Here is a 21,372-nt window from a genome sequence, read left to right as displayed (position 1 = left end):
AATATTGCTTTGGAGAATACAGCTGCAATGAATACTTAATAAATCTCTTACCCGTTTTAGAAAGGTTGGAGTTGTCTACTTTACAGAAGTCTAGCTGCCCGGCTGTGCTTTTCCTCTCCATTGATCTGGAACTTCTCAAATCACAACTCTGTTTTGTGAGTGCTGCTTTCAATCCACGATGCCAGTAGTATTCCATGTGCAATGGCAACTCTTTAGAGAGTAGATCTCAAACTGCAAGGGAAGTATATTTTATCATTAAGCCCCTCCTCTCAGTAATTCAGGATAAATGGCTATTGCCATAGCAGCCTCTGCTTGCTTTTCAGGGAAGGACAGACTTCCTGCACATCCTCAGTCTAGCTAGGCCTGGGGCTGTCGTTTGCAGCAGTGAAAGATGAGAACTCGAGTACAGGGGCTTGGGGCATGCACATGTGTGTTTGCACTTTCCTTTCTTCCCCCTGCTTCACTGACAGAATCTCTGTAATTGCTGCCCTAGTACTGGACTGCTCTGTGCACCTAGGTTTTTCTTGCTCTGTCGCAGAGCTTGGCCCACCCCATCTACCCACCCATCGCTTCTGCCATGGATGTTAAAAAATCCACCTGGTTTTAGAAAAGAAGAATCTTATCTGTAAAAGCATAGACTATCTCTGGTAACCTGTGATAAAACAAGGATGCTGTTAGTTACAGGGGCATGCAAGTATGATAGATGGTGAACTACACAAATCAGTAGAGGTAAAAGGAGAGCTGGTAGAGGAGCTCGCAAAAGGAGGTGAGGATGTCAAGAAGATTATGAACAACTGGACTGAGGTGTGTGACACTCACCCGGGTGAGGAAGAAGTTGTATGGCTGAACTTTAAGAAAGTGGTCGTTAGAAGTTCTGGCAGAACAGCTCAAGATGCTGTACCAGACTTGTAGAAGCCCAGGAGAAAAAAAAAACTGTAGACAGTGAATAAACAGTATGCCTAAAGATATTAGAGTTGAAAGACAAATGGTGATAGAGTATTCTTGCAGAAGCAAGTATAGAGGCTATTGTGATGTGTTTGTTTTAGGAAAGAAGAGGGCTGGACAAGATGGAGAGATTCAGAAGAGTAAAAGAATTGTAAGAGTAAGCTTGAAGAAGATCTGGAAATTAGAATGAAATTGCATGACCAGGTGAAAAGAGTAAAGGACTAGAGGAAACAGAGGGGAGAAACTCCTGTGTTTATGATCATTGAGAAGGACAAAGAGAAAAAGATAGCAGGAGAAGACAGAGAATGAAAACTAGTCCAGGAAAAGTATTTCTGAAGAAAATATGACAAAAGTTTCACCCACCACCAATAGTGAGAGTAAGGACAGCTTCTTTTCAGGTGACACAAGACATATACTATTCTTTGAAAAAAAGGCATTCTCTGCAGAACAAACACATCACATGATTAAAGTGCTTACGTCTAAGAAAAAAACACAGTACAAATTTCTGCACAAAGTCATAATTTGATTTCCTAATGAGATTAGTGTAGCAATTAATGTATGTCAGGGGACATACTTCTAATACTTCACACAAGAAAAGCTTTCTTCGACATGAAAAGGAAAATGACACATGAATCAGTAACCTTTTTTTAGCATTTGAAATTAATTGTGAGGGTCTGTTATCTTACTCAGCATCCTTTAAAAAATACCATTATTACTAAGTTATTGTTGCATGTTATTTTTTTTTCTTTTGTACTTCATATTCAATGTGTAACATTTCAAAATAAGATGCAGAAAAAATGTACATAAGGAACTAAGATTTTTCTTTATGTAGGAATGGTGAAAACATAGTAAGATTGTAGTAGGTTATTTTGTAATATTTCAGTGGGGCATTACAACTCAGAATACAACAAATTTTAGCTTAATAAAGTGCTCTGTAGTTGGTCAGTCTTTCTGATGTTACTTTAATTGTAAAAATGATCACTGCAGAAACTATATTGCTCTTTAAACATGCTGAATATTATCTGTTGGTACAAGGCCCTTTTGAAGTCCTGTCTGGGATGTTAAGTGTTGTACTTGCTGTGAGTCAAGCTCTGAAAAGATATTTCTACACCTTGCCACCATCATTCAGTCACTCCTATTTAGGTAGTAAATCACTCCAAGTGAATAGCCTTTGAAAAAGCAGGAACCATTGAAACCAAGTATAACTACAAAAAGCAGGATGGGGATGAGAGTTGTACTGCAGTGAGACTTGAGGATAGGACATTAAAATCAGTCTAGCTTTGACAAACTTGTAATATTATATTTTTGAAATGGCAGGAACATTACCATGAGGAACGGTCATCATTCAAAGACTCTAGGGAATGTTTGGTTCTCTGTGATGTGGTAACACATTTGGTGTACATACCCGACTAGGAAATGTGTACTAATTACATCATAAGTATGACTGAAAGCTCTGTTCTCTTTTGTGTTGTGATTTTTTTTATGTTACCACTTATAGGCTTAATCAGTTTGTGGCCTTGTTGTGGTATCATGTAGTAATTCTCACTGTAAGAAAGAGAGTAATATTATACTTTACCTTTGTGACTTGAGTGTAGTCTAAATTATTTGCCCATAATGCCACTGGAGGTTTCTTGTAGAATTTGAAACCGATTCAAAGTTGCCTGGCACGTGCCCACCACATATCACACCTTTGGGTAAGGTCATGCCACCCCCGCAGTTATTAAAATCTAAAACTTTAGTGAGTTCCCTGTGTTGGCACTAAATGACTGGCAGACAAGAACATGTGGCAGCGTTCTGTGACCTCACAAAACAGAGAAGCCATGAGTTGACAGAGTATTGTTACCAAAGTTTTACTGAGAGGAAGAGTGATTATTTACTTATGTATTTTTTTAGACATGTACATGTTACTGTGGGTTTTTTTCTGTACTTTTGGGCTTAAGCAAGAGTGACCTTTGACTCAGGGGGTGGCTTTTCCTCTAATACATGGAGTTTCATTCTAGTCCAGGCAATTTCTTTCATCCTCAACTAGACCTGAAATCACCTTCTCAGGAAAGCAAATAATCTCCTTTTCTCATGAGCTCAAATGTCCCAAATCCTGAATTCTATTCTGTGTTTGTGTTTTCACAAACTACACAAGCACATATGATGAGATTGCTCTTATCATCATATGATGTTTACGTGATGCTGTCTATTGTCAGTGGAAAGAGACAGGCAACTATCAAGATCTAATGACTCTTTTGTTATTGATCAAGAAATAACTGGCAGCAAATAAGGGATCTCACACAGGCTGAGGTACTTACAACATTCCAAAATTTATAAATAGACTTGTTCCTCAAAACATAGCTCAAATGCCAATAAAAAGTAACTATTGCCTGGAGGTCTAGATGAATTCCATGAGATCTTCTCTGCTGTGGCATTTGTTTTTGGAGAGTTAGGATATAAATTTCTAGAAAATGTGATTATTTAGGCAGTTGTCTTTCCAGTCCATCACTCCTTCCCATTTTTGCACCAGTACTGCTCACTGATCTTCAGACTCAGCAGGTTGATGGAACTAAATGAAAGAAAAAAAAAAAAACGTGGTGTGTTTTTTTTTTTTTTTCCCTAGTTGGGTTAGTTCCCCACTTGTTCACTTGTGCATGGCTGCTCATCTTGCTGTGCTAACCTGAGAGCAGAGCAAGTAGAGATATTAATAGGTGAAATAGGAAAACATCAAAACCTGCTTAGCCAGCATGCAGAATCACATGTAGTGTATGTAAAACCACAGTCACATTTTGATCAGGTACTACAGACCTGATGTGGACTCCTTCAGACCTCATCCTCCTCCGTGATTCTGTTTGTAAGAGCCCAAAATAGTTTTCATCAGTTGGTGAGAAGCTAACTTGTAATTTTGTGGTAATAGTATCTCTTCGTGCCTAACTACAGAAGAGTAGTTTGGCTGCATGATGCTAAATCTGCCCTCCACACACACAGTGGAATATCTGTGTATTAGAAGAAATACAGTTTAGTACTCTTATTTTGGTTTTGTTGTCATGTAAACATGTATTTACTGACTGACTAAAATATGCTTTCTCATAATATTCATACCACAGGTCAGTTGCTCCGTCTGAAAATGTTTCGAGAGGACCACGGGTCTTGGATGACAATGTTCTTCAGTACCATCCTCTTCCTCTTCATTTTTTCTCACATTTATAATCTGTTCCTCATTATGGCAGGGAATATGAGGTAGGTTACAGAGTTTCTCTTTAAAGTCTTTTTTGCTCTAGAAAATGTTCTGCTGGAAACCTTTCATATTATATTGCTTTACAGTGAGCAAGAGCTTACTAAAATTTAAGCATACTAGTATTCACTATCTTTTTTTATTCCTCTGCTTTCTGAATTTAGGTAGAAATTTACTTGGTTAATTAGCCCAAAAGTGGGGTCCTAGAGTGATGACAGCAACTATTACACCAGGATACTAATGATCATTATATCTGTTTTTTAAATTTAGAATTATAGCATAATAAATTTGCTTTGAAGTTAGGGCAGAGTAGTTTCTAATGAAAGTATGAGCATCGCTATTGTGAATACTCAGGAAAATCAGAGCTTAAAGAAACTGAAACACTGAAATTTCAGGAAGCTCACACTCAAACCACAAATATGAAATGTGTAATACAGTGATGTTTTGGTTACATACCATAATATTTGCTGATTCAGTTTGTTAAAAATATTCTTTAAAACTGTATTTTTTTTTCCCTATAAGGTGCTCTGACAGCGCAAATTTATGATTGGCTGAGGGATGTCTTTTTATTATATCTGGATTTGTTTTAAGTGGTGCTTTTTATGTACTTTTCTGGCTTAAGAAGACTTGTTTTCTCAAAATTAACACCCCTTTCACATGTTGATTTTCCTGGGAAAATCTACATTATTAGTCATCTAATACATACAAAATGACTCCATTGGACAAAAACACGCAGTCCTGTTGTTTATGATAAACAGGATAGTATCTGAAGAGATTCTAGCATGGAATAAGAACCACAATGTATATATGAGTTGAGGAACTGTGCAAATGGTTGAATGACTTGTTCTTAGCAGAGTATCAGAGCCATACCAACAGAGTCCAGTGAAGACTTATTTAATGGGTACTAATGTGGTGTGTTACGTATCTAAGTGTGTCAACAAAAGTATGCAGTGTATAAAGTCCTGTTCCAATGTGACATAAACCAAAAGGTGAGTAGGAGGCAGCCTGGGTGTCACTGAATGAATGTAAGCACAGACCAGCTGGCCTAATCATGAGATTGTAGCATGAAGACTAAATGTATTGATTTGAGCAAGGCAGGTAAATCAGCAGAATCACCAAGTATTTTAGGAAACAATCATGCTAACAGTGTGCTAAATATGAATAGGTGCCCCAGAAGAGGCAGAATAATCATCCCTGAAATAAGGAGAGTGGGAGCATTGCAGGTTTCTGGTTTCCCTCCTTACACAGTCCTACTGTTACCGGTATTATGTTAGGATTTATATCTGGTATTTCTAGTGCTCCAGAAACTATAACTAGCTGTTAGACAAAGCATTAATGATTTTGAAAGATTGACTCATGTCTGGAAATCAGAGTTCATTTGTCCTGTCAACATTCCTGCTCTTCATATCTGTTACAAGCTTCCATTAGCTGCACTGAAGAGATTGCATGGCAATCAGCACCCACATCCATGGAAGTAGGCACAGCCTTGTACTAAAATAGCTGGTGTCAATCAGCTGACCCTCTTGCTTTCTGTGGGATTAAGCCTCTCCTTTCCTGGAACTTATGCTCGAGCCCTAGATTTGTTGTAATTATTTTGGGAAGCTGACCATTCTGTGCTCAAGGAATAACACTGCCTTTTTTGAAGTGGACTGAAGGCTTGATAAGCTGGTTTGGATGTCTGTGCCAGCAAAACGGCAGCAAGTGAAACAGAACAGTTTCAGTCTCAAACTGCATGATATAAACCATCTCTCAAAGCCCTTAGATCAGTCCTTTCAAAGCTGAGGTAGAACAATGTGTAGTACTTTTCAAAAGAGGATTTCTACACATCAAAGCCAACTACTTCATGTTGCCATAATAAAGTGTTTCAAGGAGTGGCTTATTTTTTCCTGAGTAAATGTAATCCTTAGGAAAGCTATTTGCTTTGTCGTTTATACTTCTGTGCAAAAGAACACTTCCGTCTATGTCATTTGCCACAGTGCCTTACCAAAATGACTGACACTGGAGAGACTGGCTTCTGTGATTAAGGTCAGAGTCTGCTTGCATGGAGGTTACAGTCTTCGTAGAGACAAACTGACCTTTGTGCCTCTGGGCTCCTATGAAACACAAGCATCCAGAATACACATCTTTCCAATATAAAGGCTACAAAACCCTTAACTTACTCTTCACAAGAAAGTGAAAAAGTTTTTTTTGTTTTTTTTTATATGTGTGTGCTCCTTGCCCTGTGTCTGATTTCAGCTTGCCCTGTGTGCTGTCATCTGACAAGTTTCTTTATGTCAGATGTTGGGTCTAATCAATGACAATCCCTTTGTGGCTCATGAGTAGGAGAATCATATGTCTTGCATGTGAACACCAGTGTGAGTGATTGTACCAGAAGCAGTATCCTGTCAAGGGCTTGAGAAACCTGTGCCAGGAGTGCATTAAAGCTCTGTCATCTTACCATCTCTAAGAAGGTATATTTTACAGTTGCCAAGATTTGAAGTTTTTTAGAAGTATTTTTAAAGACAATTCACATGCGTCTTAGTGTGGCAAATATAAAAAGATTGAATGTATCTTTTTAAAAGGGGTAGCAGTAGGGAGTGTAGTTGGCTGAGAAGAGCAACAGCTGAACAAGTTGCTGGTCTTTATATATTATAGAGCTGGTTGCTGGATGAAATTGTGACTATTTGAACTGAAAGTTTTGTGACAGATGGTAATGTATCTTTTTAAATTTTAAGTTCATCTTTTTTTTCAGTGACATTTTCTTTTAGGGACTTCACAGTTTATGGCATTGACCCCCTGTACATTAGGTTATTGCTCTGGTAGTCAGAGCTAAACATCTGGTGAGGAAACATGTCTGAAAAGATGTCAGAGAATGGTCTGCGGCTATTATTTCTTACTGCTTTTCATCCCTGAAAACTGTACGCAGAGGCCAAGCTGGGCAAGGGCCCATGTCAGGTGCGGTTTGTGGAACCATCTGAAGGCCCAGCAGGGTTGAGGCACAGGCTTCAGGAACTAGGTGTTTGGTCTAGCTGGTCTTTCTCAACAAGAAAGATGTGTAATGGAGAGGATAAATGTGAAAATGATCCAGAGTCAGGAAAGGTTCAGCTATTATTCATGTTTAGGTTTAGGATTACGTTTAGGTTTAGGTTTAGGGGACACCTGGGGAGTGTAGAAGGATGGTTGATCAGAACAGAGCAGTATCCCTTAGGGAGCAGGCCTGATCAAGGCTGCTGTGAAAATAACACAGAAAAAGGTGTTCCTGTGAAAATCAGAGTAACCTTAAGTGTGCTTTATGCTCAAATAAGTAGGGATTTACTTTGGGATAGTTTTAATACTTGGAAAACAATAAAACAGTTGTGGAGGGGCAGAAAAAAATACCTTATATGATGCCAAGGGCTGAACTGTGGGGTAGGAATGAAGCCATTGAATTTCGTCTGCAATTTAGAATTTTAAGTTTTTGAAGTAGCAAGAAAGGCACTGCTGATTACATCTGCCGATCACATCTTCTCAATGGGTGGCTGTCTTTGTTAGCCAGTGATACGGTACATTGTGAGAGGCACTCTTGATACAACCCGATGTGACGTACACTGGCCCGGGGATCTGCTGTTGATGCTGTGAGTCTTGTGGCGGTTTTGTGCCCAAGAGCAGAAGTACTACGTCTGCCACGTTGCAGTCCATCACACTTGTGCAAAATGGTCCATCACATGTTTTCACAACAGCCCTCTGCACAGTTAGCCCAGGCAATGCTATATAGAACTTAGGTAGATAAATTAACTGTCTAGCAATTTCTGTGTAGTTCCAGTGAGCACACTGAAGCTTTCTGCCCTCTTGCAGAAGATGCCTGGAAGGCTTCTCTCACAGTGGAACATGAGATACTTGTCTCACACTTTGTCTCCTATACTTAGCCATTTCTGATTGCTATTCTGGAGCTTGAGTTGTAAGATTGAACAATGTATATCAGGATTTCATTAAGAATTAATGGTTGTAATGTGCTGGTAAGATCTGTTAGGATTTTGAAAATGACAACTTTAGAACAATCTCGGCTTTCAAAGCACATTCAGGTCTGTCTCAGTTAAAAAGCCAAAAGCAGTGTAAAGACAGTAGTTCCCTCCTCAACATTTTGTTATCTCATGTGTGGTAGAGTGACCAAACCTGTAGATGTTTCCAGTGTCCTCTTTAAGCACATGCTCACAGCCATTGCAGCATCGTTATGATCTACATCATCATTATGATCAGCATCACTGTGATCTGCTCTATGATGCCGTACCATATGTCCCCATTCCCAATGGCATCCTGCATGCTGCAGGGCATGCTGGTGTGCAGCTCCAGTGTGGTTTCACAGGAAAGGATTTTTTTTTTCTCCCTATTAAAGGCTCATATAAATATGCTTAGTATAAATCTGCTGTGCAGGTGTCTATGGAAAAACTGCCTGGAAGAAAAGGACCTGGGGGTGTTGTTGGATAGCTGACTGAACATGAGCCAGCAGTGGGCCCAGGTGGCCAAAAAGGCCAATGGCATCCTGGCCTGTATCAGAAGTGGTGTGACCAGCAGGAGTAGGAAGATGATCGTGCCCCTGGACTCAGCACTACTGAGACTGCAGCTTGAATGCTGTGTCCAGTTTTGGGCACCACAGGATAACAAGGACATTAAGGTGCTGGAATGGGTCCAGGGAAGGGCAACGAGGCTGGTGAGAGGGCTGGAAAACAGGCGTATGGAGACTGGCTGAGGGAACTGCAGTCGTTTAGTCTGGAGGAGACCGAAAGGTGACCTTATTGCTCTCTACAACTACCTAAAAGGAGGTTGTGGTGAGGCTGGTGTTGGTCTCTTTTCCCAAACTTCTAATGATAGGATGAGAGTGAATAGCTTCAAGTTGTGCCAGGGGAGGTTTTGATTGGATATTGGGAAGAATTTCTTCCCTGAGAGAGTGGTTAGACACTGAACAGGCTGCTCAGGGAGGTGCTGAAGTCAACATCCCTGGTGATGTTCAAAAAACGAGATGTAGCACTTGAGGCTATGGTCTGGTGGTTAGGGAGATGTCGAGAGGAAGGTTGGACTTGATGATCCTAGAGGTCCTTTTCAACTCTGGTGGTTCTATGATTCTATGTGATTCTATGGAAAGTTTCACAGTTAAAAAAGTGCCTAAGCTGTGTTCAGGGCTCAGAGTTGTGACACTTCTCAAAACCTTTCAGATCAAGGACATGCATTTAATTTGTAATGCCTGTGCCACTTGCCCATCAGCCTGGGGCCATCTTCTATTATCTATATCTACATGTAGTTGAGGCCTCACATACTGACAGCTATCAGGTAACCCTGGCTATTGCTTGGAGTCCCATCTGGTTGCTGACCTGGTGAACTCTTGCAACAACGACTAACTGTGCTATCTGAGCAGGCAGGGTGAGGTGCAGGTCTCATATGTCTTTTATCAAATTATTTATTGAATACTTTTTTAAAAACCGAGGGAACTTGTGTGCTCATTTGTTAATTAAAGTAATTTATTTTCTTGTAATTTTGATGTGTGTAACACCTAACAGATAAGGAATACAACTTATTTATTTGAGGCTGTGTTTGAAACATAAGTGAAAGGAGGAAACTTTTTTTTCCCAATCAAATGGGAAAGAGGAGGATTGCAGAAGGATGGAAATAGTATTACTGGTGTTCATTCCTAGTTCATTGCAGCAAGGCCCACGTGGTGGCAGCAAAGGGCGTATTTTGACAGGGATCCTTTCCACTAAACTTTTTATCTGGATTTTTCTGTGCCACAAGCAAATGCACATCCCTTAATTTATAGTGTATTTCTTTAAAGAAATTCTGAGCCTGGAACCATCCAGGGACTGTCCCGTATTTTTGTCATTTATATGTGACATACTAAGATAATCTTAAGTCAGTATCTACATTTGTTGAAGTTTTTCCAATTATATTGCTTTTAAGTGGAGAATATACTGCCCAAAGGAAATCCATTCTCTCCTTTGAGAGCCTGTGTCAGTAAATAGTGCTTTGATATTTAAAATTACAACACGGTAGTGTACTTTCATATGACATCCAAAAATCAGAGTTGTGACTGCTCATCTCACAAATGTCAGCTGTCTAGTCTTAGACGAAGCAATTTGCAATTGACCGAAGGATGTTCAGATGCATCATTATTCAATGTTGTAAAGTGTCATTAAAATTGTAGACACAAACCATTTTCTCTTGTGATGCTAATTGCCACATTACTATAGCAATAATACAAGTTGTCAGGATTGTTTTCTTTGAGTGCTGGATGTGTCAGGAGAGGGTTGGTTGTGAATTTATTACCTGTGCTGTCAAAGGGTTTCAGTTATTCTTGTAAGGCACTAGGCGAGAGTGCATATTTTTGTTGTACTTTTGTCTACATTCATAGCAGATATTCCTTAGGAATAAAAAATATTTCTTTAATTAATTTTAATGAACATTCATTTTGAAGAGGACTCTGTTCAAGTGATTTAGTGAATTGGGACCCAATTACAATATGCAGTTGACAAATGCATATAAAGAGGGTTTGCATTTCATTTGATAGGCTGAAACACGGAAACATCTATATACATTTTTAAAAGCGACAATAATAGCTTTCTATTAAATACTTTACCTCCATCCAAATTAGTTACTGTTCCTTTTCCTTTTTCCCCAATTGTAGCTACATGCAGATTATTGTGTCCCTGGAAATGTGTGTTTACTGAAGGGGTTTATAACACATCTTATTTAGGATTCTGTGTTTTAGTCTGTTTGATTGCTTTTTAATGAGTCAAGGATTAGTCATCATTAGCATAATTTTTAGAGCAAGTTTTAGGAACAAACAGGAGTATGTCTTCCTAAGCACTGTAACTGTTCTACAGGACTGCAAGGCCCACAGTGGATCTATATTAACTCTCCAGACTACCTTTGTAGCTGTGTCTACCCAGCCATATGCTTCATGAGCTTTATGTTGATGTATCCTTTGTATATATCTGTTTTAGTTATGTATTTATCCTGTAGTCATGCTATAAGGCAAATCCAAATCTGTTGTTTGGGTTTTGTTTTTTTTTGATTCAAGTTCTCAGCCAGAAAAAAAGGGCTTACTATTTGTCCTTACTCATTTGGCAAAGATAATTGTGTTATACTGTGAGCTCCATGAGCTCCAGGAACTTCAAGCTTTTGTGAGCTGCTGGAAGCGAAGGTTCCAAATTCTAAGTTGTCCTCATTTATGCCGTTCTCAGAGGTGGCCTTTTGGGGACATCATAAGTCTTTCCCAAACAGTATGCAAATGTTAACAACTTTAATAGAATGACTGAAATTAGCCGGAGTTTGTGGAGAAAATCAAATTGCAAGGGAAAAAAGAAAAATTATCCAAGCCAACTTATTTTCCTGTAAACTCTTTTAGGTAGCTTAGAATCAAAGGCTAAACCACAGAAATTCAAGTGACATGTATCAGTTCTGGAAGGAGTTCTTCGTCTAGATGTAGGCCGAGGTTCCATCTTGGGGGTAAGGTACTTGTCATGTGCGCTGTCTGAATTAGTCTCAGGTGCTTTTAAGTGTTTAGGTAAGAACTATAGTTGTAGCACTGCTGTAAGAGCTCCAGGAGCATTTTTCCTCTTGCTCAAGTTAATGACTGGTTCTAAGAAGGTTGTCACTGATCCGAGATGCCAGAGGGAAGAACTCTTAGTGCTGGACACAGCCAGACCTGTTAGCTAAGAACATCAAGTACAAAGGATGCTGGAGGCTGTGGTGGGAAAAGCATGTGAGAGACAAAGGCATGTCCAGCACCAAAGGGGTCGTGCTCAAACCCTGGGTTGGACAGAGGAGCAAGTAGCCCTGTGGCTGTCACATAGCTGTCCCGTGGTGTTGCCATGGTGACACTGATGTGAGTTTGGGAATGTGTGAGGGCTGATTCCCCTTTCCTCCATTCAAATAAGTATCCTTTCCTATGCTAAGGATAGCTGACTAGATGAATTGATCACGCTACATTGATGGCACAATGCCATTAAATATTAAGCAAAAGTTAATTTATGGCACTGTTACATATTTTGTATTAGCTTTTTATTATTTTCTTTTAAAATATGCTTGTTTGAAGTAAAATAAATCCAAAACTTACAACATTAAAAATGTCAGTTAATTTTTATATTAATATGAAAATGTATATAAAAGAGTTCATGAAGGAACTTGTTCATTTTTTGATTCTACAGTAAAGTGGCCATTTTTAAAATGTTTCTGCTTACACTACAGATACAATATAAAGCCAGATTTTTCCTTTGCTCATCCTGTGGGCACTCACTGACATCCTTTTTATTTTTTGAAGGCACTAGTAATGACTACATTACTTTTCTTCTTTAATAAGATCTTCTGAATTGAACTGACATATAGCTATTGAGAGTGTTTTCCCTTAATCACACCGTGACATCGTCACTGTGGCATTGTCTGTTAGGGTTATGTGAAAATACTGTGACCTGTCAGCCCTTTACCAGTTCAGGATCCATAACATTGCTACTGCCTACATGTCTTGCTTTCTTTGCCCATGACATACACAGATTGAGTCTCCTGATGACCCTAACCCAGATTGTTCAGTTCCAAAGGGAAAAATAACCTGTGATAAAGTTAGTGGGTTACTGCATTTGCAGCTCATGAAGTGGGGCCGTATGTCTGTGGCTGACCGTGATGTAGGAGGCTAGAAGTCCAAAGACACCTGAGGCCTGTTAGGATATAGGCCTGTCAGAATCATCTCACTAGAGTGTAATGTCTTCTTGTGAAGGAATTCGGATCCTCAGGTCATGTCACCATGAGCTAGGAAATCTGTAAAGTTGTAAGAGGTTGGTTTTTTTTTTCCCTTTGCCAAGGATGAAACTAGAATTTGGGCTTATCTTTTGCAGGGCAGCCTGAGCGGAATTACTGCCACTTTCCACTAGATGAGGAGCTGATCCATTACTGTCTTTCTTTCTCCCATTTGCTTTTAGCTCATAGAAGGACATTGAGATAAACACAGAGTTTTAATAAATAGAAATTTAATAATGAGTACTTCCATAAAAAGCAGTCTTTTAAGAAGGAAATTTTTTCCCAGTGAGGCCACATCTGGAGTACTGTATCCAGTTCTGGTGTCCCCCATTCAGGAGAGACAGGGAACTGCTGGAGAAAGTCCAACAGAGGTGTCTACAAAGATGATTAGCGGACAGCATCTCCCTTATGAGGACAGGCTGAGAGTCCTGGATCTGTTTAGCCTGGAGAAGATTGAGAGGGAATCTTATCAATGCTTATAAATATATAAAGGGTGGGGGTACAAGAGGATGGAGCCACTGGTGCCCAGTGACAGAACAAGAGGCAGCGTGCACAAACTGGAACACAGGAAGTTCCACCTCAACATAAGGAGAAACTTCTTTAATGTGAGAGTGACAGAGCACTGGAACAGACTTCCCAGAGAGGTCGTGGAGTCTTCTTCTCTGAAGGCTTTCAAAACCTGCCTGGACACGTTCCTGTGTAACCTGCCCTAAGCAAACCTGCTTTGGCAGGAGGGTTGGACTAGATGATCCCCAGAGGTCTCTTGCAACCCCTACCATTCTGTGATTCTGTGAAAATTCTTCCTGGCACTTTTCATCCTTCTTCGTTTTGGCTGGAAACACTGAAGACACCAAGTACCTGGAATGGAAAAACATGCAGCACAGCTGCCACCCTAGTAAGACATTTGCTTGCTCTGGGTACTGCTGCTATATTCTCTTTTTTTATCATCCTAACAGAACTGGGGAGCAGAGAGCCCACCTGTCTCTAGCATCTCTGCCAGTATGAGGTAGGTGGTGGCAGCAGATGGGTAGGCAGCGTATTCCTCAGCCTTGTTAGGCTGCTGGAGTGGAGAGTGCGGTTGTGATTGAATCTGCTGAACGTGAAAGCCATGGCAGAGAAGACAAAGAATTGAAAAGTGCAGGAAGATATTTTTTAGGCACTTGTTTTCCTCTGGCACCAGCAGTAGCAGCAGCTGATGTGACTCAGACGAATTTGGTCCATGACGTGGTTTCAGCTCCCACAGGGTAACACCTGGGATAACGGTCTCCTGTAGTGCTTTTCTGATGGCCCTGGTTGTGTTTAATGCTTTGCATTTGAACGTGACAACTTGTGTGAATCAAACTGAGCATTTGAGGTAGTCCTTGCCAGATTATTGCCCTAATGCTGGTGGTTAAACTGCTCTCGCTAGAGAGGGCAGTCTAAATTATCTATTTTTCACCACTTAGTAGTGCAAGACAAAATGGAAGAAAAGGAAAGGTCAGGTTTACTTTCACAGAAAATATGACTTGAGTTTATTGAAGCATTTATGATTGCAGCCCACCCTCTTCCCCCCAATGTACATGCATTTGTAAAACATATTTTGTTGCCATCTTGAAAAATCACTGCACAGACATTTTTATAGAAATGTCTGAGTTTAGCAAATGATGATGTCTCCCCATTGCTTTATCCAATGTTATAACCATCAATCACCCTAAAACTATGACTGTAACAAAAATAAGTTATCAGTTTAAAAGTATTTACCTGCATTTTTCACCAATTGCATGCGTTCTAGGTGTGTTTAAAGGTAATCTATAAGCATGATACAAATAAAACTGTGTTTTAATGATTAACCTGCAGGATTATTACAGTTTTTTAAAAACAGAGTATCTGGCTCATAGGTGATGCCTGCTCGTTACTATTTTCATAACTGTACAAATCAACACATTAAGAGATGTACATGTGAACTTTTAAATGTTTCATTCAATTTTAAAATTGACTGCTTTTTTCTGATCTAGACATTTGTTTGTTTGTTTGTTTTGGGTTTTTTTTCCCACCCAAACTAGAAAGTTTTAACATTTTGGCTGTGAAATGGAAGCTATGAACATTTCTAGATTTTTTAGAAAAAAACAGGTATATACCAGTAAAAGAAAAATAATTGAAAGTCTACTTGTTTGATATAAACCTTTTGATCTCCTTGAATGTTTTTGAGAGATTGGAAATATTCAGTTTACCAGACACTGAAGGACACAAATTAAGATGGTAAAACAGCATGGTTACTTGAATTATTTTAATTGATACTTATCTGAATTAATCTAAAATGAAACTAGCAGTAATTTGACTGTGAATCCTTAATTTCCTCCAAGCAAAACTCATAATACGGAGAAATCTTCATCTCCAGTCCAACAGGAAAAAAGACAGTAAATCTGGGGACGGAGAAGAAGTTTTTAAGATTTGATAAAGGAAATTTAGTCTACTAAAAATACCGTATAGGTTAAAGTCTTTCTTGCTTTATTTAATTTCTTTTTCTCTCAGCTGATTACTCAGATGCCTTTGCTGTATTTTCTCTCTGTGAGTCTTCCTGCCAAATCTTGAGTTCTTTATTCAGAACACCCACTGGATGATCCAGGATTTTTCCTTGGTAATAGCTACAACACCCTACTTTCTTTTATTGTTAACAAATAGTGTCTTAGAATTTCTTCAGCCTTCTTCACAAAAATACATTTTAAGCATTTTTCATCGACAGATCTTGAAGGGACTGTTCTTATTTGCTGTGCAGCAACAGTATGTTGATTTTTGAGACAGTACTTACTACCATTTAATTTTTTTTTTTATATTTGTGCCAAAACTGTTTATTATGCAGTTTCAGCACCCAAAGGAACTTCATGCTTGAATAAATAGCCAAAACACCAGTTGCAGCAAATTGATCCAGTTATTATTTTGAATAAAACATTGAATGCTTGCTGTAAGAAGTTAAAAATCAGTCCAAAATTCTTCAAGAATTCAAAGATAATTTTGAATAATGCACAAATAACTACTTATGACTGCACCAGATGCCAGGAGAAAAAATGCTAAATTAATGAAAAGAACATTTTGTAATGAATGTACACACAGCTTTCTCCATGTTACCATTGTTCAATTATATTTAGTGTTATAGCAGTATAATAAACATGAAATTTTCATTATTATTCAGACAAAATCCAGTTACGTTCAGTGAGGTGCCTTGTCCAGTCTAGAGGGAAATTCTGTAAAAGGAGAAATGGACAGTATATTTTAGAGTATCTTGGTTGTGTTTGTGAATCAGTATCTATATATATGTAGAGACAGAGGAATTCTAGTGGTATGTGGCTATTTCTGAAAAGATGAAAAGGCTCTTCTCATTTCTAAAGATGTACACTTTTGCCTAAAGGTATTGCTGGGAGTCTGTTATTTATAATAAAGACTTTTTTATCGTCTTCTTTTTTTTTTTTTTTATGTAAGTAAAACTTTTACTTAAACCCCAAAACCTCCAAAATTGCATGCCACTTTTATTCATATATGCATGCAAGAAGATTAATGTAAGTTAGGATTTTCTAACGCAAAAAAATTCCATGCAGAGATTTCTTACAGAAAATTCTTGAGTGCTATCCAGATAGGTTAGAAATATTTTGCTACTTACCAATGCTCACCTAGCAAAGTGTAGGTTGGGAATTTAGTTTTAGAGACATTTTTACGGTAAAAGAATCAGCATGACTGTGATGGAGAGCACCACTGTTTGTAAAAGTTACAATGAGACATTGAAAATGACACAGTTAGAAGCTATCTAAATGGAAGCAACCTGTAAAAAGGTTTATGATAAAATGACTTGCAGCAACACATGCTCTGAAAAGTAAAGATATACAAAAGGTTCTGCTTCTTTCAGGTGACCCATTGTAATAGCTCCAGCTTGTCTAACACATAATGTTAACAGAACATAAATTGATACTAGGTAACAGCAGCATTTGACACCTACAATTAGTTCTCCAGTGATGAATAAATGATAATAGAATCAAAAGAACCCTTTTCTAGCTTTAAAATGCTTGTAAGGCTAAGAAAAGGACTATTTCTTTAGCTCTTAGCTGACTGAAGTAACAGGAGGATGACACCCTGCTCTGTATAAAGCACAGTGGGGGAACTTGCAAAGGACTTTTGCTCTTCTCATGGAGGACTGAGGGCCAGTACTTCACCAACTCCCCGACGCCTCCCCGTACAGCAGGTCCACTGCTGAGCAGTGTGGCAGCAGTGGCAGAAAGCTGCAGTTTTGCTTCTGTGACACCACCTTTTAGGGACCTGTGTGTACTGTGCTTCTTGGGCTTAGTACTGAGGCTTGAAAGACTAGCTCAGGGAGAGTAAAAAAGAAACCTTGTATTTATAGACTTCAGAAACATGTGTCATGAAAGCCTGGGAGTTTCCAGGGCTGAAAACATTCCTCTTAGTCTCTAGTCACATGCAGCAATGTGCAGTGCTTGAGGTTGTAAAGGCATCTTTTAGTCTTCTTCAGAGTTGTATCGTCAATAGTTAAAAATTAATTTCTCACAAAATTTACCCTCTAGAAGCATCCTGTGCTGAAATGGTTTTCATATATGCATATAAAAAAAAAAAGTGAATATAAGTTAGGATGGAAAAATGCAGCAAAACATTCCTGCCTGTAGGTCAAAACCAAAATTCAGTAATTTCAATAATTTAAAATTATTGAACTTTGATTTCAGCTTACTGGCAGAAATTCTTTGCTTATTGAAGCTAGAGCATAACACCATCACAGCCAGTCCACTTTTGATCAGTTCTTGTGACTCAGAAACAGCCACCTTTTTAGATATTCCAGTCTGGCTTTTTTTTTTCAAGTACGAACTGTCTGCCTCCTCCAAGAAATGAAGAGCAAATGCTCTGTTCTGATATTGACAGGGTCGAGGGTGAAAACCTTGTTTCTACTCTTGATGCTGAGAGCACCTCGTGTCCAGGAGACAGGCCACACTTCAGAGTATTTCCACATAGTGGATAGTTAGATCCAGGTTCTCCCTGTTCTGCTTTGCCTCATGTTGCAGCTGCATAAATGAAGAGATTCACAGGCAGTAAATAATCAGAGTGCCCACAGTGTCAGAGAGATTGCTTCAATTCTGTAGTGATGAATGTTGCATATGATTGTATGTGCCCATCTGGTATCACTGATTCCAGCTGCTTTGCATTTTAAAAGGAGAACAGAGTGAAAATGTACAATTATTTCCCCCCCCCCCAAACTCTTGTTCAGGATTTATACATTAAAAATTACAGTTGGCTGGGATAGAAAATTAAAAATGCTGCTAGGATCTTTGTGATTCTTAACCTAGGTTTTCCAATTCCACATTTCATCTCAGTAAATTTTTACTGTTTCAAAGCAAAATGCAGTGGTTGGGGAAGGAAGAGGCTTCATGTCTTTTGAGCGTGCCCTGGGCGTGTCTAAGGATCTGATTGGAGATCCCTAAATCCAGGTGGGAGGCTTTAAGATCAGAGAGTAGTTGTTCATTTTAAAGCAGACTCCATGGCATTTGAACCAGCCTATATTGTGGTTACTACCTTCTTGCTAGATTCTATCCTAGATGTTACAGACTGATCTGAGAATTTAATGAGTGTCTCTAATGCCATTTATTAATCAAGAGTGTTTCTACTGAACTGAAAGGATCAGGATTTGTCCCTTAAAATGACCCTAACAATCGAGGAAAAGGAAAAGTCCTGGATGTAAAGTTCAAAAATATGCAAATTATAGAATCAAATAATAAATCAAAAGGCATATATATACATACATATACATACATATATACATACATATATATATGCACATATCTCAAAAAGGGCTTGGGTATTCTTCTGACTCAATGCAAGAGCTGCAAGCAGTTTCAGAATGGCATAGGACCAGGAAAAAGCAAACGGTGCCTCAGTAGAGCTCCTTGCTCTCCACAGTGAGCAGGAAATCCCAATCCCACCACTTTTTATGAAAAGGAGGTTGGGGAAGTCAGTAATGCTGGCAGGAGTCCTGCACATCTTATGAAGAGTGATTTAGGACCATCAGCGGGATGCTTACACCACATACATGCCACTCTCCAAAGAGAATTGCTTGAGACAAAGGAACTGTGAGATGCTCAGGCTTTGGGTAGTTGCCCCATATTCACATTACTTTTTGTTGCCTTGTAACATTTCCAGGTAAAACTGTGTAGTTGTCAGGGTTATTCTGGGGTTTAGTATTGACAGTAACAGGCTTCCTCTCTAGAAGGAAGTTTACTGCCTGTCACTCTCCTTTGCTGGATAAACATCAATACAGTTCAGTTACACATTAATCTATTTTATATTATTTATGATATTTTATCTTATTATTTATTTTCTATTTAATACTGATTTATATTTGCATGAAATCATAAATTATACCTCGCTAACATTTTGATTTCTCTGTTCAGTTCTTAATTTGAACCTTTACTTTCATTACCTTTTGTGTCATTATAAAGTGTGCACCTTCATCGCTAATTTAAACTCGACATTTGGTTGAACATATATATCTGTGGAGCTGGTGAAGAACAAAAGTGTGACCCAGCACTTCCCTGAGCCAGTTGTATTAGAAAAATAAGCGACAAACTGCTTGTATCTTTTTGTACCTGACGGATGTCATCCGTGAAGAGAGCCTGGACTTCATCTGATCTAAGAGCCTACCTTTTCAGGTCAGCCCAGATATGCCACTCTTGCCTGGTGCCTTCTGATTCAAACCAGACAGTGTAGATTGCACACAAAACAAAAAAAGTAGTGAAAGGTAGGAACCCATTCACAGAATCACAGAATGTTAGGGGTTGGAAGGGACCTCCAGAGATCATCGAGTCCAACCCCCCTGCCAGAGCAGGACCATCTAGTCTAGGGCATTCTTTCTGCTTAAGTTGTTTAGGTCCTAATAAAAATGTTGAGTAAGTTTTTACTTTGTTCAGAATGGTTTCCTCACCTCTACTTTTCAGGCATGGAAATTCAATAAGAAAAATACATTTTATTTCTTGGATGTTAGAGAAATGCTGTTTTGAAGATAGGATGTGTGGGTCATTGTGATAAGGAAAACCAGGCAGATGGATCACAAATAGCAATGCCTGTAGTCTCCTGAGCAGAGGTGTGGGTTCATTTTGTACTGATAAAAGCTGGTGGTTCAACCAGGTATTTTTTTTCTCTGTGGATGGAAAACTATATTGAAATTCTAAATTCAGCATTAAAGCAGCTAGAGGGCACTGTGGCTAAACGTTTGTAATCTGCTTTTTAACAAGACCTGATTTACTTGCCAAACATAATGTAAAGTTACCCTTCATGTCTTTTGTCATTTCTAGAATGCATCAAAATTACTCCAAAAAAGCATTTGAAAGATAGCCTGTTTCTGTCTTTCATGAGCTTTTGAATGAAGAGCCAGAAATATATAGAACGGGGTATTGAATTCCCACAAAAGAATATATTGACTATAAACTATATACATATTTACAGTGCCATCTGCCCATTTTCAGATGTTGAAATATTCTATCCATTACTCACATTTGTCTAATTAAGAAATAATTGTTAAGAGAGCTGTTGTCAATATGTTGTCCTAGGATCTTTATACATGTAGGTAAGTGACAGATGAGATATTCAAGATGTGTTAAAAGTTGCTTCTCTGACCGGGGATTCAGTGCAGTACATAAAATAGTATTTCGTGAGTTTACTTGGTCTTTACTCAGAATGTTTTGGAAAATGAGTAAAAGAAAAATGGTTTTCTGTATGCTGGTCAGTTCCTTCACACATAACTAGCCATATTTCATCTGTGAAACATATCTGATGGAAATTTTACCGAAGAAAGATTCCAGATTTTGAGTTACTGAGAGTAGCAGTTTCTGAGCACCCAAGGTTGGATTTAAAGTCAGGCTGTGTATAGATTTCTTAAGAAATGCCTTAGCCCTCCTGTGACCTCATTTAAACCAGTAGAGCAACCTGGTGTGAAGTGGTACTCGTATGAGCAAAGAACACTGAGTCTGTCTATAAGTAAACTGCTCGGAATTAGTAAGTCAGGTGCCAGCTAACTCACTCTAAATCACAAGGTGAGCTTTGCTGGATATGTGATATGTACAGAGATGATGGTTAAAACAGACAGGCTTCACAAAATCTGTCTTTAAACATATACAGAAAAGTATATTGAGATACTTAAGGGCTATGGTACAATTTAAAATAAGTGATTCAGAGTGCTATCTTTTGTTTCCTGTATTAATATGGCCATAATCAAATTAAGTATGACATTATTTTTCATGATGGCAGAGCTCCTGGTTTAATATTTCATCAGGATGCACCATGGCTATGTATATGGTTCTTTAATGCAAAGTTTGCATCTGATGACTGAATGCTTTAATCTACATAAATCACATACCAATTAACTGCTGTTATTTAATTACACCATCTATTTGATGGAATCATTTATTAATCCCACCTAATTTGGTGTGCACTGGTAACTGTTCACA

At 38.7% G+C, this 21,372-nt stretch overlaps 1 protein-coding gene across 1 annotated transcript in view; it reads left to right on the top strand.

Annotated features, from left to right (window-relative positions):
* The window catches only part of LOC103769713 (transmembrane protein 117-like), a gene marked incomplete at its 3' end in the record, with an annotated part of 91,929 nt that overhangs the window by 26,927 nt on the left and 43,630 nt on the right, over positions 1-21,372 (top strand). Inside the window, exon 2 of the mRNA XM_008936937.1 lies at positions 4,035-4,167. Coding sequence (XP_008935185.1) covers positions 4,035-4,167 — 133 coding nt within the window. The remainder of the gene's footprint in view (positions 1-4,034; positions 4,168-21,372) is intronic.

This window comes from Merops nubicus, unplaced genomic scaffold, assembly GCF_000691845.1.
Source record: "Merops nubicus isolate BGI_N331 unplaced genomic scaffold, ASM69184v1 scaffold5033, whole genome shotgun sequence".
Lineage (NCBI taxonomy): Eukaryota > Metazoa > Chordata > Aves > Coraciiformes > Meropidae > Merops > Merops nubicus.
This window is presented reverse-complemented; position numbering and strand designations above follow the sequence as displayed.